General features: G+C 46.3%; 1 protein-coding gene across 1 annotated transcript in view; it reads left to right on the top strand.

Annotated features, from left to right (window-relative positions):
• cacna1c (calcium channel, voltage-dependent, L type, alpha 1C subunit) overlaps window positions 1-15,580 on the top strand; it is a 121,140-nt gene that overhangs the window by 1,833 nt on the left and 103,727 nt on the right. Inside the window, exons 3-4 of the mRNA XM_065021294.1 lie at window positions 2,261-2,421; window positions 5,714-5,939. Of these exons, the coding sequence (XP_064877366.1) occupies window positions 2,261-2,421; window positions 5,714-5,939 (387 nt within the window). The remainder of the gene's footprint in view (window positions 1-2,260; window positions 2,422-5,713; window positions 5,940-15,580) is intronic.

Consider the following 15,580-nt stretch of genomic DNA (forward strand, 5'->3'; position numbering starts at 1 on the left):
GTGTTAAAAAATTCAAACAGATTTTATATTTGAGAAGCCTTGACAGCTTTGCATACTCTTGGCATTCTCTCAACCAGCTTCATGAGGTAGTCACCTGGAATGCATTTAATTTAACAGGTGTGCCTTGTTCAAAGTTAATTTGTGGAATTTCTTTCCTTCTTAATGTGCCAATCAGTTGTGTTGTGACAAGGTAGGGGTGGTATACAGAAGAGAGCCCTATTTGGTAACAGACCAAATCCATATTATGGCAAGAATAGCTCAAATAAGCAAAGAGAAATGACAGTCCATCAATACTTTAAGACATGAAAGTCAGTCAATACGGAATATTTCAAGAACTTTGAAAGTTTCTTCAAGTGCAGTCGCAAAAACCATCAAGCACTATGATAAAACTGGCTGTAATAAGGACCGCCACAGGAAAGGAAGACCCAGTTACCAGCCTCAGAAATTGTAGCCCAAATAAATGCTTCACATAGTTCAAGTAACAGACACATTTCAACATCAACTGTTCAGAGGAGACTACATGAATCAGGCCTTCATGTTCGAATTGCTTCAAAGAAACCACTACTAAAGGACACCAATAAGAAGAAGAGACCTGCTTGGGCCAAGAAACACGAGCAATGGACATTAGACTGGTGGAAATCTGTCCTTTGGTCTGATGAGTCCAATTTTGAGATTTTTGGTTCCAACCACCGTGTCTTTGTGAGACGGATGATCTCTGCATGTGTGGTTCCCACCATGAAGCATGGAGGAGGTGTGATGGTATGGGGGTGCATTGCTGGTGACACTATCAATGATGTTATTATAATTCAAGACACTTAACCAGCATGGCTACCACAACATTCTGCAGTGATACACCATCCTATCTGGTTTGCGCTTAGTGGGACTATAATTTGATTTTCAACAGGACAATGACTCAACACAACTCCAGGCTGTGTAAGGGCTATTTGACCAAGATGGAGTGCTGCATCAGATGACCTGGCCTCCACAATCACCCGACCTCAACCCAATTGAGATGGTTTGGGATGAGTTAGACCTCAGAGTGAAGGAAAAGCAGCCAACAAGTGCTCAGCATATGTGGGAACTCCTTCAAGACTGTTGGAAAAGCATTCCAGGTGAAGCTGGTTGAGAGAATGCCAAGAATGTGCAAAGCTGCCATCAAGGCAAAGGGTGGCGACTTTGAAGAATCTAAAATATATTTAGATTTGTTTAACACATTTTTTGTGTCCCATGTGATGTGCACCTTGTTCCTTGTTCCTCTATCAATGTGTGCCATGACATGCCGAAACAGAATCATGTACCTGTAGTTTCCATCACAATCACAATCAGGGAAGGTTCCAGAATAAAGAAAAGCTGAAGTTGCGGAGCCAATAGAATGCGTGATAGAATTAATGACAATTCATTTATCTTCCAGGTGAGGTCCCTATTGGTCCCTTGCCAGACACTTCTCAGATAGCCTGTTATTGTTTTCAGTGGGTGTGTCCCAAATGGCACCCTATTCCCCACATAGTGCACTACTTTTATGGGCCCTGGTCAAAAGTAGTGCCCTACATAGGGAATAGGGTACCATGTGGAATGTAGCCAGTGTTATTCTGTCCATTGCTGTTATGTTATCTGTCTCTGGTGTAACATTAGTGCTCTACAGACTCTTATGAATCATGTCAGGAGACAGTGGGCTCTGAACCACCTGTTGATCCTAGTTGAACCGCTGCCTAATGTCCCCTTCACATCTCCTCTCCTCTCTACTCCTCCTCCTTCCCCTGATAGACTGACACCCTGCTCTGTTTCAGGACACAGTCCAACGTTCTCCAGCCTGCTGCACTGCTGCATGTCATGATCATTGGTTCAGTTACTGAAACGGAGAAAATATTGCTCTTCTTCCTCTCCTCTTCCTCTCTTCTTCCTCTCCTCTTCCTCTCCTCTTCCCTCCTCTTCCTCTCCTCTTCCCTTCCTCTCTTCTTCCTGTCCTCTTCCTCCTCTCTTCCTCTTTCTCCCCCTCTCTCTCCCTCTCTCTCTCGCTCCCTCTCTCTCTCGCTCGCTCCCTCTCTCTTTCTTTCTCTCTCTCTCTTCCTCCTCTCTCTCTTTCTTTCTCTCTCTCTCTGTCTCTCTCTCTCTCTGTCTCTCTCTCTCTCTCTCTCTCTCTCTCTCTCTCTCTGTCTCTCTCTCTCTCTCTCTCTCTCTCTCTCTCTCTCTGGCTCCTTCTCTCTGGCTCCTTCTCTCTCTCTCTCTCTCTCTCTCTCTCTCTCTCTCTCTCTCTCTACAGTCGGTACTCGCGGCGGTGGAACCGTCTGTGTCGTCGTAAATGTCGAGCGGGGGTCAAATCCAGCGTGTTCTATTGGCTGGTAATCTTCCTGGTCTTCCTCAACACTCTAACCATCGCTTCAGAGCACCATAAACAGGCTGACTGGCTCACAGATGCCCAAGGTACTGACACATCAATACCACCTTCAGAACACCATAAACAGGCTGACTGGCTCACAGAGGCCCAAGGTACTGATACATCAATACCACCTTCAGAGCACCATAAACAGGCTGACTGGCTCACAGAGGCCCAAGGTACTGACACATCAATGCCACCTTCAGAGCACCATAAACAGGCTGACTGGCTCACAGAGGCCCAAGGTACTGACACATCAATACCACCTTCAGAGCACCATAAACAGGCTGACTGGCTCACAGAGGCCCAAGGTACTGACACATCAATACCACCTTCAGAGCACCATAAGCAGGCTGACTGGCTCACAGAGGCCCAAGGTACTGACACATCAATACCACCTTCAGAGCACCATAAACAGGCTGACTGGCTCATAGAGGCCCAAGGTACTGACACATCAATACCACCTTCAGAGCACCATAAACAGACTGACTGGCTCACAGAGGCCCAAGGTACTGACACATCAATACCACCTTCAGAACACCATAAACAGGCTGACTGGCTCATAGAGGCCCAAGGTACTGACACATCAATACCACCTTCAGAGCACCATAAACAGGCTGACTGGCTCACAGAGGCCCAAGGTACTGACACATCAATACCACCTTCAGAACACCATAAACAGGCTGACTGGCTCATAGAGGCCCAAGGTACTGACACATCAATACCACCTTCAGAACACCATAAACAGGCTGACTGGCTCATAGAGGCCCAAGGTACTGACACATCAATACCACCTTCAGAGCACCATAAACAGGCTGACTGGCTCATAGAGGCCCAAGGTACTGACACATCAACAGCAGCTCAAGTTCCAGTATATTTTATATCATTATCTCAGCACCATAGTGTATTGTACATTATCTGGTACATATAGTACTATAATACAACCACTTATCTTAAAACAACTCAATAACAGAAGTTTATTTCTCCTGACTGAGACACAAAGAGTTTGCTACCATTGGTACATCCTGGTTCCCCAAGGTACAGAGACAACAACACAGAATAGCATCTGTCACATAATGTCAATAAAATATTCTTATTCACAAACTCGAGTGGAGGGAGCCATGATGGTTCAGAGGTATGTTTGTGTTACTTCTGAACTGGTGTTATTATCCTGCTAACAACACGGCTCCCATTCTTCACAGATGTGTTGTTCAATTCTTTGTGTTGTAATTTCTCTTCCTCTCTCCTCAGAGTAGCCAAAATATCTTTATTAAATAATCTCTGTTATTTAGTCTTTCTCCTCCCTCTCTCCTCAGAGTAGCCAAAATATCTTTATTAAAACATCTCTGTTGTTTAGTCTTTCTCCTCCTCTCTCCTCAGAGTAGCCAAAATATCTTTATTAAAACATCTCTGTTGTTTAGTCTTTCTCCTCCTCTCTCCTCAGAGTAGCCAAAATATCTTTAGTAAAACATCTCTGTTGTTTAGTCTTTCTCCTCCTCTGTCCTCAGAGTAGCCAAAATATCTTTAGTAAATAATCTCTGTTGTTTAGTCTTTCTCCTCCTCTCTCCTCAGAGTAGCCAAAATATCTTTAGTAAAACATCTCTGTTGTTTAGTCTTTCTCCTCCTCTCTCCTCAGAGTAGCCAAAATATCTTTAGTAAATAATCTCTGTTGTTAGTTTAGCCAAAATATCTTTATTAAAACATCTCTGTTGTTTAGTCTTTCTCTCCTCAGAGTAGCCAAAATATCTTTAGTAAATAATCTCTGTTATTTAGTCTTTCTCCTCCTCTCTCCTCAGAGTAGCCAAAATATCTTTAGTAAAACATCTCTGTTGTTTAGTCTTTCTCCTTTATTCCCTCCTTCTATTCACCTCTCTCCTTTATCCAATAAGCTGTTGGTTTCTACACCTCACTAATCCTAAAGTAATTTTACAGTGAAAATCTCACTTTTAAAAGTTAATATTCTGGGCCTCCTGAGTGGCGCAGCGGTCTAAAGCACTGTATCGCATTGCTAGAGGCGTTACTACAGACCCGGGTTAATTCCCGGGCTGTGCCATAACCGGCCATGGCCGGGAGTCCCATTGGCCCAGCACTGTCTGGGTTAGGGGAGGGTTTGGCCGGGGAGACTTTACTTGGCTCATCACGCTCTAGCGACTCCTTGTGGCGGGCCGGGTGCCTGCAGGCTGACCCCGGTCGCCAGATGAACGATGTTTCCTCCGACACATTGGTACAGCTGGCTTCCGGGTTAAGCAGTGGGTGTTAAGAAGTGAAGGTTTGGTGGGTTATGTTTTCGTAGGACGCTTGACTCCACCTTCGGCTCTCCCGTACCCGTTGGGGAGTTGTAGCGATGAGACAAGGTGCAATTGGGGAGGAAAAAATACAACAAATATTAACATATACAGTACCAGTCAGAAGTTTGGACACACCTTCTCATTCAAGGGTTTTTCTTTTTTACTATTTTCTGCATTGTATAATAATAGTGAAGACATCAAAACTATTAAATAACACACATGTAGTAACCCAAAAAAGTGTTAAACAAATCAAAATATATTTTAGATTATAGACTCTTCAAAGTAGCCTTTATGACAGCTTTGCACACTCTTGGCATTCTCTCAACCAGCTTAATGAGGTAGTAACCTGGAATACATTTCAATGAACAGGTGTGCCTTGTTCAAAGTTAATTTGTGGAATTTCTTTCCTTCTTAATGTGTTTGAGCCAATCAGTTGTGTTGTGACAAGATAGGGGTGGTATACAGAAGATGGCCCTATTTGGTAAAAGACAGAGTCCATATTATGGCAAGAACAGCTCAAAGAAGCAAAGAGAAACGACAGTCCATCATTACTTTAAGACATGAAGGTCAGTCAATACGGAACATTTCAAGAACTTTTAAAGTTTCTTCAAGTGCAGACACAAAAACCAGCGCTATGATGAAACTGGCCGTCATAAGGTCCGCCACAGGAATGGAAGACCCAGAGTTACCTCTGCTGCAGAGAGTTAGTTCATTAGAGTTACCAGCCTCAGAAATAATGAATTGCACCTCACAGTGTTCAAATAACAGACACATCTCAACATCAACTGTTCAGAAGAGGCTGCTTGAATCAGGACTTCATGGTCGAAATGCTGCAAAGAAACCACTACTAAAGGACACCAATAAGAAGAGAAATGATTTCACTCAATTCTAGGTCATATTACATATAAATCTGTAAATACTGGACAGTTACTTTAAGTTATATACCCTCACCACCCTCTCTCTCCCCCTTTTTCTCCCCTTCTCTCTCTCTCTCTCTCTCTCTCTCTCTCTCTCTCTCTCTCTCTCTCTGTCTCTCTCTCTCTCTCCTCAGACATAGCCAACAAGGTCCTGCTGGCATTGTTTACAGGGGAGATGCTGTTAAAGATGTACAGCCTGGGTCTACAGGCCTACTTCGTGTCTCTGTTCAACCGCTTTGACAGCTTCGTGGTGTGTGGAGGCATCCTGGAGACCATTCTGGTGGAGACCAAGATCATGTCCCCGCTAGGCATCTCTGTGCTTCGCTGCGTACGCCTTCTACGCATCTTCAAAATCACAAGGTATAGTACCACATAACACAGTCACTAGGCATCTCTATGCTGCGTACGCCTTCTACGCATCTTCAAAATCACAAGGTATAGTACCACATAACACAGTCACTACTACATTAAAACTAAATAAAAGACTGTGTCCCATTCTGTGGGGTAAAGAAAGCTGGAGGACCGTTCCTAAGTGTATGCATGAGTCCCAAATGGCACCCTATTCCCTATATAGTGGACTACTGTAGACCAGAGCCCTATTCCCTATATAGTGGACTACTGTAGACCAGAGCCCTATTCCCTACATAGTGGACTACTGTAGACCAGAGCCCTATTCCCTATATAGTGGACTACTGTAGACCAGAGCCCTATTCCCTATATAGTGGACTACTGTAGACCAGAGCCCTATTCCTATATAGTGGACTACTGTTGACCAGAGCCCTATTCCCTATATAGTGGACTACTGTTGACCAGAGCCCTATTCCCTATATAGTGGACTACTGTTAACCAGAGCCCTATTCCCTATATAGTGGACTACTGTTAACCAGAGGCCTATTCCCTATATAGTGGACTACTGTTGACCAGAGCCCTATTCCCTATATAGTGGACTACTGTAGACCAGAGCCCTATTCCCTATGTAGTGCACTACTTTAGACCAGAGCCCTATTCCCTATGTAGTGCACTACTTTAGACCAGAGCCCTATTCCCTATATAGTGCACTACTTTAGACCAGAGCCCTATTCCCTATATAGTGGACTACTGTTGACCAGAGCCCTATTCCCTATATAGTGGACTACTGTAGACCAGAGCCCTATTCCCTATATAGTGGACTACTGTAGACCAGAGCCCTATTCCCTACATAGTGGACTACTGTAGACCAGAGCCCTATTCCCTATATAGTGGACTACTGTAGACCAGAGCCCTATTCCCTAAATAGTGGACTACTGTAGACCAGAGCCCTATTCCTATATAGTGGACTACTGTAGACCAGAGCCCTATTCCCTATATAGTGGACTACTGTAGACCAGAGCCCTATTCCCTACATAGTGGACTACTGTAGACCAGAGCCCTATTCCCTATATAGTGGACTACTGTAGACCAGAGCCCTATTCCCTAAATAGTGGACTACTGTAGACCAGAGCCCTATTCCTATATAGTGGACTACTGTAGACCAGAGCCCTATTCCCTATATAGTGGACTACTGTAGACCAGAGCCCTATTCCTATATAGTGGACTACTGTAGACCAGAGCCCTATTCCCTAAATAGTGGACTACTGTAGACCAGAGCCCTATTCCTATATAGTGGACTACTGTAGACCAGAGCCCTATTCCCTATATAGTGGACTACTGATAACCAGAGGCCTATTCCCTATATAGTGGACTACTGTTGACCAGAGCCCTATTCCCTATATAGTGGACTACTGTAGACCAGAGCCCTATTCCCTATATAGTGGACTACTGTAGACAAGAGCCCTATTCTCTACATAGTGGACTACTGTAGACCAGAGCCCTATTCCCTATATAGTGGACTACTGTAGACCAGAGCCCTATTCCCTAAATAGTGGACTACTGTAGACCAGAGCCCTATTCCTATATAGTGGACTACTGTAGACCAGAGCCCTATTCCTATATAGTGGACTACTGTAGACCAGAGCCCTATTCCTATATAGTGGACTACTGTAGACCAGAGCCCTATTCCCTATATAGTGGACTACTGTTGATCTGCTGTGGCTTTGTGCCCAGTGCAGCGTAAAAGGACCTTCCATCTAGCAACAGTCGACATGTTAATCATTAGTAACACGTACAGTTTCCATCAGTCACCATCCAAGGGTCCTTGTCCTCTCTCTGTCACATCAGTCACCATCCAAGTGTCCTCTCTCTGTCACATCAGTCACCATCCAAGGGTCCTCTCTCTGTCACATCAGTCACCATCCAAGGGTCCTCTCTCTGTCACATCAGTCACCATCCAAGGGTCCTCTCTCTGTCACATCAGTCACCATCCAAGGGTCCTTGTCCTCTCTCTGTCACATCAGTCACCATCCAAGGGTCCTTGTCCTCTCTCTGTCACATCAGTCACCATCCAAGGGTCCTCTCTCTGTCACATCAGTCACCATCCAAGGGTCCTCTCTCTGTCACATCAGTCACCATCCAAGGGTCCTTGTCCTCTCTCTGTCACATCAGTCACCATCCAAGGGTCCTCTCTCTGTCACATCAGTCACCATCCAAGGGTCCTTGTCCTCTCTCTGTCACATCAGTCACCATCCAAGGGTACTTGTCCTCTCTCTGTCACCCTGTCCATGTTACAACACCGTATCCGGGAGGGAAGCCATTTCTAGTTGAGTGGATCCATTTCATTTCACAGTTAATGTGTTTTGAATTGTGGGTAATGAAGTGTGCTGGCGGGGTTCACTATATTCCATTAATATAGTAATGTAGCTTCCAGCTAGTTCTACTGAGGCTATACAGTTCATTGGTGCTGCTGGCAGGGTTCACTATATTCCAATAATATAGTAATGTAGCTTCCAGCTAGTTCTACTGAGGCTATACAGTTCATTGGTGCTGCTGACGGGGTTCACTATATTCCAATAATATAGTAATGTAGCTTTCAGCTAGTTCTACTGAGGCTATACAGTTCATTGGTGCTGCTGGCGGGGTTCACTATATTCCAATAATATAGTAATGTAGCTTCCAGCTAGTTCTACTGAGGCTATACAGTTCATTAGTGCTGCTGGCAGGGTTCACTATATTCCAATAATATAGTAATGTATCTTTCAGCTAGTTCTACTGAGGCTATACAGTTCATTGGTGCTGCTGGCAGGGTTCACTATATTCCATTAATATAGTAATGTAGCTTTCAGCTAGTTCTACTGAGGCTATACAGTTCATTGGTGCTGCTGGCAGGGTTCACTATATTCCAATAATATAGTAATGTAGCTTTCAGCTAGTTCTACTGAGGCTATACAGTTCATTGGTGCTGCTGGCAGGGTTCACTATATTCCATTAATATAGTAATGTAGCTTCCAGCTAGTTCTACTGAGGCTATACAGTTCATTGGTGCTGCTGGCAGGGTTCACTATATTCCATTAATATAGTAATGTAGCTTCCAGCTAGTTCTACTGAGGCTATACAGTTCATTGGTGCTGCTGGCAGGGTTCACTATATTCCAATAATATAGTAATGTATCTTTCAGCTAGTTCTACTGAGGCTATACAGTTCATTGGTGCTGCTGGCAGGGTTCACTATATTCCAATAATATAGTAATGTATCTTTCAGCTAGTTCTACTGAGGCTATACAGTTCATTGGTGCTGCTGGCGGACTCCATCACACTATTACTCTCTCCATGGCTGTGTCCCAAACGGTACCATAATTCCTATATAGTGCACTATTTTAGACCAGAGGTCAAAGGTCCTCTTTCTTCTTCACTTTAAAGCCACATGTACAACAGGTGCCTCCCTCCCTCCCTTCCTCCTGGCCACCACTACTAATCTCAGAGTTGAGTTTAACTCACCCTCCATGTTTACCTTTACCCCTGACCTCTGACCCCTATTCAGAGGACACAAGAGGAGGAGTGATGAGGTGAGAGAGAGGGAGAGGAGGAGTGATGAGGTGAGAGAGAGGGAGAGGAGGAGTGATGGGGTGAGAGAGAGGGAGAGGAGGAGTGATGAGGTGAGAGAGAGGGAGAGGAGGAGTGATGAGGTGAGAGAGGGAGAGGAGGAGTTATGAGGTGAGAGAGGGAGAGGAGGAGTTATGAGGTGAGAGAGGGGGAGAGGAGGAGTGATGGGGTGAGAGAGAGGGAGAGGAGGAGTGATGGGGTGAGAGAGAGGGAGAGGAGGAGTGATGAGGTGAGAGAGGGAGAGGAGGAGTGATGGGGTGAGAGAGGGGGAGAGGAGGAGTGATGGGGTGAGAGAGAGGGAGAGGAGGAGTGATGGGGTGAGAGAGGGTGAGAGGAGGAGTGATGAGGTGAGAGAGGGAGAGGAGGAGTTATGAGGTGAGAGAGGGGAGAGGAGGAGTGATGGGGTGAGAGAGAGGGAGAGGAGGAGTGATGGGGTGAGAGAGAGGGAGAGGAGGAGTGATGAGGTGAGAGAGGGAGAGGAGGAGTGATGGGGTGAGAGAGAGGGAGAGGAGGAGTGATGGGGTGAGAGAGAGGGAGAGGAGGAGTGATGGGGTGAGAGAGGGTAGAGGACAGAGTTGAGTCAACGGTGGAGTAGAGAGGAGAAAGAGGGGATAGGAGAGGAGGAGGGGGAGGAAGAGAGGAGGGGGAGAGGAGAGGAGCGGAGGAGAGGAGAGGAGAGGGGAGGAGAGGAGAGGGGGAGGAGGGGGGAGAGGAGAGGAGGGGGAGAGGAGAGGAGGGGAGGGGGAGAGGAGAGGAGGAGGAAGAGGAGAGGAGGGGGGAGAGGGGAGGGGAGGAGAGGAGGTATTGGTATTTTATTAGGATCCCATTAACTGTTGTGAAAGCAGCAGCTTCTCTTCCTGGGGTCCAACACAAAACATGAACCAGACATAATACAGAACATCAATAGACAAGAACAGCTCAAGGACAGAACTACATGAATTTAAAAAAGGCCCACATAGCCTACACATCAATACATACACATAAACTATACACATAAACTATCTAGATCAAACTATCTATATCAAACTATCTAGGTCAAACTATCTAGATCAAACTATCTAGGTCAAACTATCTAGGTCAAAATATCTAGATCAAACTATCTAGGTCAAACTATCTAGGTCAAAATATCTAGGTCAAACTATCTAGGTCAAACTATCTAGGTCAAACTATCTAGGTCAAAATATCTAGGTCAAACTATCTAGGTCAAACTATCTAGGTCAAAATATCTAGGTCAAACTGTCTAGATCAAACTATCTAGGTCAAATAGGGGAAATGTTGTGCTGTGAGGTGTTGATTTATCTGGGTTTTTTAAAACAGGTTTGCTGCTCATTTGAGCAATATGAGATGGAAGGAAGTTCCACGCAATAACATCTCTACATACTGTAACTGTATACTTTCTTGAATTTGTTCTGGATTTGGAGACGATGAAAAGACCCCTGGTGGCTTGTCTGGTGGGGTAAGTTTGTGTGTCAGAGCTGTGTGTAAGGTGACCTTGTAAACAATTTGGAATTTTCAACACAATCATTTTTCTTACGAAAAGAAGAAGTGATGCAGTCAGTCTGTCCTCAACTCTTAGACAAGAGAGACTGACTGCATAGTATTTATATCAGCCCTCTGATTACAATGAAAAGCAAGACATGCGGCTCTTTTCTGGACCAGATGCAGATTAACTAGGACTGGACAATAATCAAGATCAGATAAAACTAGAGCCTGCAGGACTTGCTCTGTGGAGTGTGGTGTCAAAACAGCAGAACATATTTTTTATTACAGACAGACCTCTCCCCATCTTTACAACCATTAAATGTATATGTTTTGACCTTGACAGTTTACAATCTAAGGTAACGCCAGGTAATTTAGTCTCCTCAACTTGTTCAACAGCCACACCATTCATTACCAGATTCAGCTGAGGTCTAGAACTTAAGGAATGATTTGTACCAAATACGATGTTCTTAGTTTTAGAGGTGTTCAGGACCAGTTTATTACTGGCCACCCATTCCAAAACTGACTGAAACTCCTTGTTCAGGGTTTCAGTGACTTCACTAGCTGTGGTTGATTCGTTCTATAGCCAGAGGACTCCTGATATCTCCAGGAGTGATTAATATAATGTTGTGGTCTAGTACTGTCTTTCAGTTCTGCCTGTCTTCCTGCTAGCTGGGACCATCTACTTTCAGTTCTGCCTGTCTTCCTGCTAGCTGGGACCATCTACTTTCAGTTCTGCCTGTCTCCCTGCTAGCTGGGACCATCTACTTTCAGTTCTGCCTGTCTTCCTGCTAGCTGGGACCATCTACTTTCAGTTCTGCCTGTCTTCCTGCTAGCTGGGTCCATCTACTTTCAGTTCTGCCTGTCTTCCTGCTAGCTGGGACCATCTACTTTCAGTTCTGCCTGTCTTCCTGCTAGCTGGGACCCCCCTCACTACTTTGTTTCCTTTTCTGTCTCCCTTTCCTCCAACCCAAACCACTCAGCTCCTACCCAGATGGCCATGCGTCGTCATAATCTTCTCTCTCTCTCCCACTACTATCTCCTCTTCTATCCTATCATCTCTCCCTTCTGCTAATTGCTTCTCCCTCATTGTCTCTTGATTCTGCCTCTTCGACCCTACTCTCCTCCCTTTCTGCATCCTATGACTCGCACTGTCCCCTTACCTCCCGGCCGGCTCGGCCCTCCCCTCCTGCTTCGTGGCTAAGTGACTCATTGCGAGCTTACAGAACAGGGCTGCGGGAAGCTGAGAGAAAATGAAGGAAAACTAAACTTCTGGAGGACCTATCATCCTTTCACTCCCTCCTCTCTACCTTCTCTTCCTCTGTATCTGCTGCTAAAGCCACTTTCTACCACTCTGAATGTCATGTGACTGCCTCTGACCCTAGGAAACTCTTTTCCACCTTGTCCTCCCTCCTTAACCCTCCACCCTCTCCCTCCTCCCTCTCCCTCCTCCCTCTCCCTCCACCCTCTCCCTCCTCCCTCCTTAATCCCCCACCCTCTCCCTCCTCCCTCTCCCTCCACCCTCTCCCTCCTCCCTCTCCCTCCTCCCTCTCTGCGGAAAAAGGTTGACGACATCTGCTCCTCATTCACTCAGCCTATTGAGTCCACTGGTCTCACTCACACAGAACTACCCTACGCCTGGACCTCTTTCTCCCCTCTCTATCCAGATGACTTCCTGTTGTCTGGCCGCTCCATCCCATCCCCTTCTCCGTTCTCCAGACCATCTCTGGAGACTTTCTCCCTTTCCTCACTTCCCTCGTCAACTCATCCCTGACAACTCATCCCTGACAACTCATCCCTGACAACTCATCCCTGACAACTGGCTACGTCTCCTCTGACTTCAAAATGGCCCGAGTTGCTTCCCTCCTCAAGAAACTTGACTCATCTGATGTCAAAAACTATAGATCTGTATCCCTTCTTTCTTTTCTTTCCAAACTACTTCAGCGTTCTGTCTTTGATCAAAATCCTCGTTATCCTTCTCAGAACTATCTTCTTGACCCTAAATAGTCAGGCTACAAGACGGGGTCACTCAACCGAGACTGTTCTCCTCGGTGTCACAGAGGCTCTCTGCTCTGCCAAAGTTGACTCTCTCTCTTCTGTTCTCATCCTCCTAGATCTGTCCTCTGCTTTCGACACTGTGAACCATCAGATCCTCCTCTCCACCCTCTCAGGGCTGGTTGTCTCAGACTCTGTACACTCTGCGTCCTGTCTGGCATCCTGCTCCTACCAGGCGACGGGGAGAGGATCTGTGTCTGCACCATGTACTCTCACTACTGGTGTCCCCCAGGGCTCGATCCTAAACCCTCTTCTCTCTATACACCAAGTCACTCTGCACCATGTACTCTCACTACTGGTGTCCCTCAGGGCTCGATCCTAAACCCTCTTCTCTCTATACACCAAGTCACTCGGTTCCGTCATATCCTCACATGGTCTCCCCTATCATTGCTATGTAGTTGACACTCAACAACTGTTCTCCTTCCTGCTTTCTGACACCCAGGTGGCAACACACATTTCTGGTTACCTGGCTGATTCCTCAACTGGGATGCCAGCCCACCACCTAAAGCTCAACCTCTGCTGCTCTTCCTCCCGTGGACGACCTGCCCGCTCAAAGACATCTCCATCACTGTTGACAACTCCACAGTGTCTCCGTCCCAGAATGCAAAGAACCTTGGCGTGGCCCTGGACAACACCCTGTTGTTCTCTGTAAACATCAAAGCAGTGACCTGTTCCTGCAGGTTCATTCTCTACAACATCAGTAGAGTACGACTCTATCTCACACAGGAAGCGGCGCAGGTCCTAATCCAGGCACATGTCCTTTCCCGTCTAGACTACTGCAACTCGCTGTTGGCTGGGCTCCCTGTTTGTGCCATCAAACCCCTGCAACTTATCCAGAATGCTACAGCCCTCCTGGCTTTCAACCTTCCCAAGTTCTCTCAACTCACCCCACTCCTACACACACTCCACTGGCTTCCAGTCGAAGCTCTCATCCACTACAAGACCATGGTGTTTACCTATGGAACAGCAAGAGAAACTGCCCCTCCCTACCTTCAGGCTCTGATCAAACCCTACACTCCAAACCGAGCACTCCGTTCTGCCACCTCAGGTCTCTTGGTCCTCCCACCCCTACGGGAGGGCAGCTCACTATCAGCCCAGTCCAAGCTCTTCTCTGTCCTGTACAGCTGCTGCAGTCTATCATGTACCCTATGTCTCTATCAGCCCAGTCCAAGATCTTCTCTGTCCTGTACAGCTGCTGCAGTCTATCATGTACCCTATGTCTCTATCAGCCCAGTCCAAGCTCTTCTCTGTCCTGTACAGCTGCTGCAGTCTATCATGTACCCTCTGTCTCTATCAGCCCAGACCAAGCTCTTCTCTGTCCTGTACAGCTGCTGCAGTCTATCATGTACCCTCTGTCTCTATCAGCCCAGACCAAGCTCTTCTCTGTCCTGTACAGCTGCTGCACTCTATCATGTACCCTCTGTCTCTATCAGCCCAGTCCAAGCTCTTCTCTGTCCTGTACAGCTGCTGCAGTCTATCATGTACCCTCTGTCTCTATCAGCCCAGTCCAAGCTCTTCTCTGTCCTGTACAGCTGCTGCAGTCTATCATGTACCCTCTGTCTCTATCAGCCCAGACCAAGCTCTTCTCTGTCCTGTACAGCTGCTGCAGTCTATCATGTACCCTCTGTCTCTATCAGCCCAGACCAAGCTCTTCTCTGTCCTGTACAGCTGCTGCAGTCTATCATGTACCCTCTGTCTCTATCAGCCCAGTCCAAGCTCTTCTCTGTCCTGTACAGCTGCTGCAGTCTATCATGTACCCTCTGTCTCTATCAGCCCAGACCAAGCTCTTCTCTGTCCTGTACAGCTGCTGCAGTCTATCATGTACCCTCTGTCTCTATCAGCCCAGACCAAGCTCTTCTCTGTCCTGTACAGCTGCTGCAGTCTATCATGTATCCTTCCTCTGTCTCTTTCAGCCCAGACCAAGCTCTTCTCTGTTTTCCTTTCATCATTTGCTGTTTTGCAGATTATCATGTGGCTCCCTCTGTCATTTTCTAGTTTCAGCCCAGACCAAGCTCTTCTCTGTTTTGATTAACAGCTGCTGCAGTCTATCATGTACCCTCTGTCTCTATCAGCCCAGTCCAAGCTCTTCTCTGTCCTGGCACCCCAATGGTGGAACCAGCTTCCCCCTGAAGGTAGAACAGCAGAGTCCCTGCCCATCTTCTGAAAACATCTGAAACCTTACCTCTTCATACAGTATATTAAATTATCCTCCTCCTCACCTCAAAAAAACTTAACCAGCACTTGACCTGCCCCCACCCACCTCCCCCCACCTCTACTGATAGCTACGTTATTGAGAGAAAATGTACTTTATATGCCTGTGATATGTGGTTGTCTCCCCTCAGTATCCTTCCATCTAAGTTGTCAATAGCAGGAGGTTTCCAGCTGTCGCACACTAACTTTACACAATTCAAACTTACAAATGTTTTTCTTTCATCATTTGTTTGTTTTTAATGGATTGAGTATGATGGCTCACTGTTCGTTGTTGACATTTTCTGCTTAAGTTTCACCACTTTG

This window comes from Oncorhynchus nerka, linkage group LG8, assembly GCF_034236695.1.
Source record: "Oncorhynchus nerka isolate Pitt River linkage group LG8, Oner_Uvic_2.0, whole genome shotgun sequence".
Lineage (NCBI taxonomy): Eukaryota > Metazoa > Chordata > Actinopteri > Salmoniformes > Salmonidae > Oncorhynchus > Oncorhynchus nerka.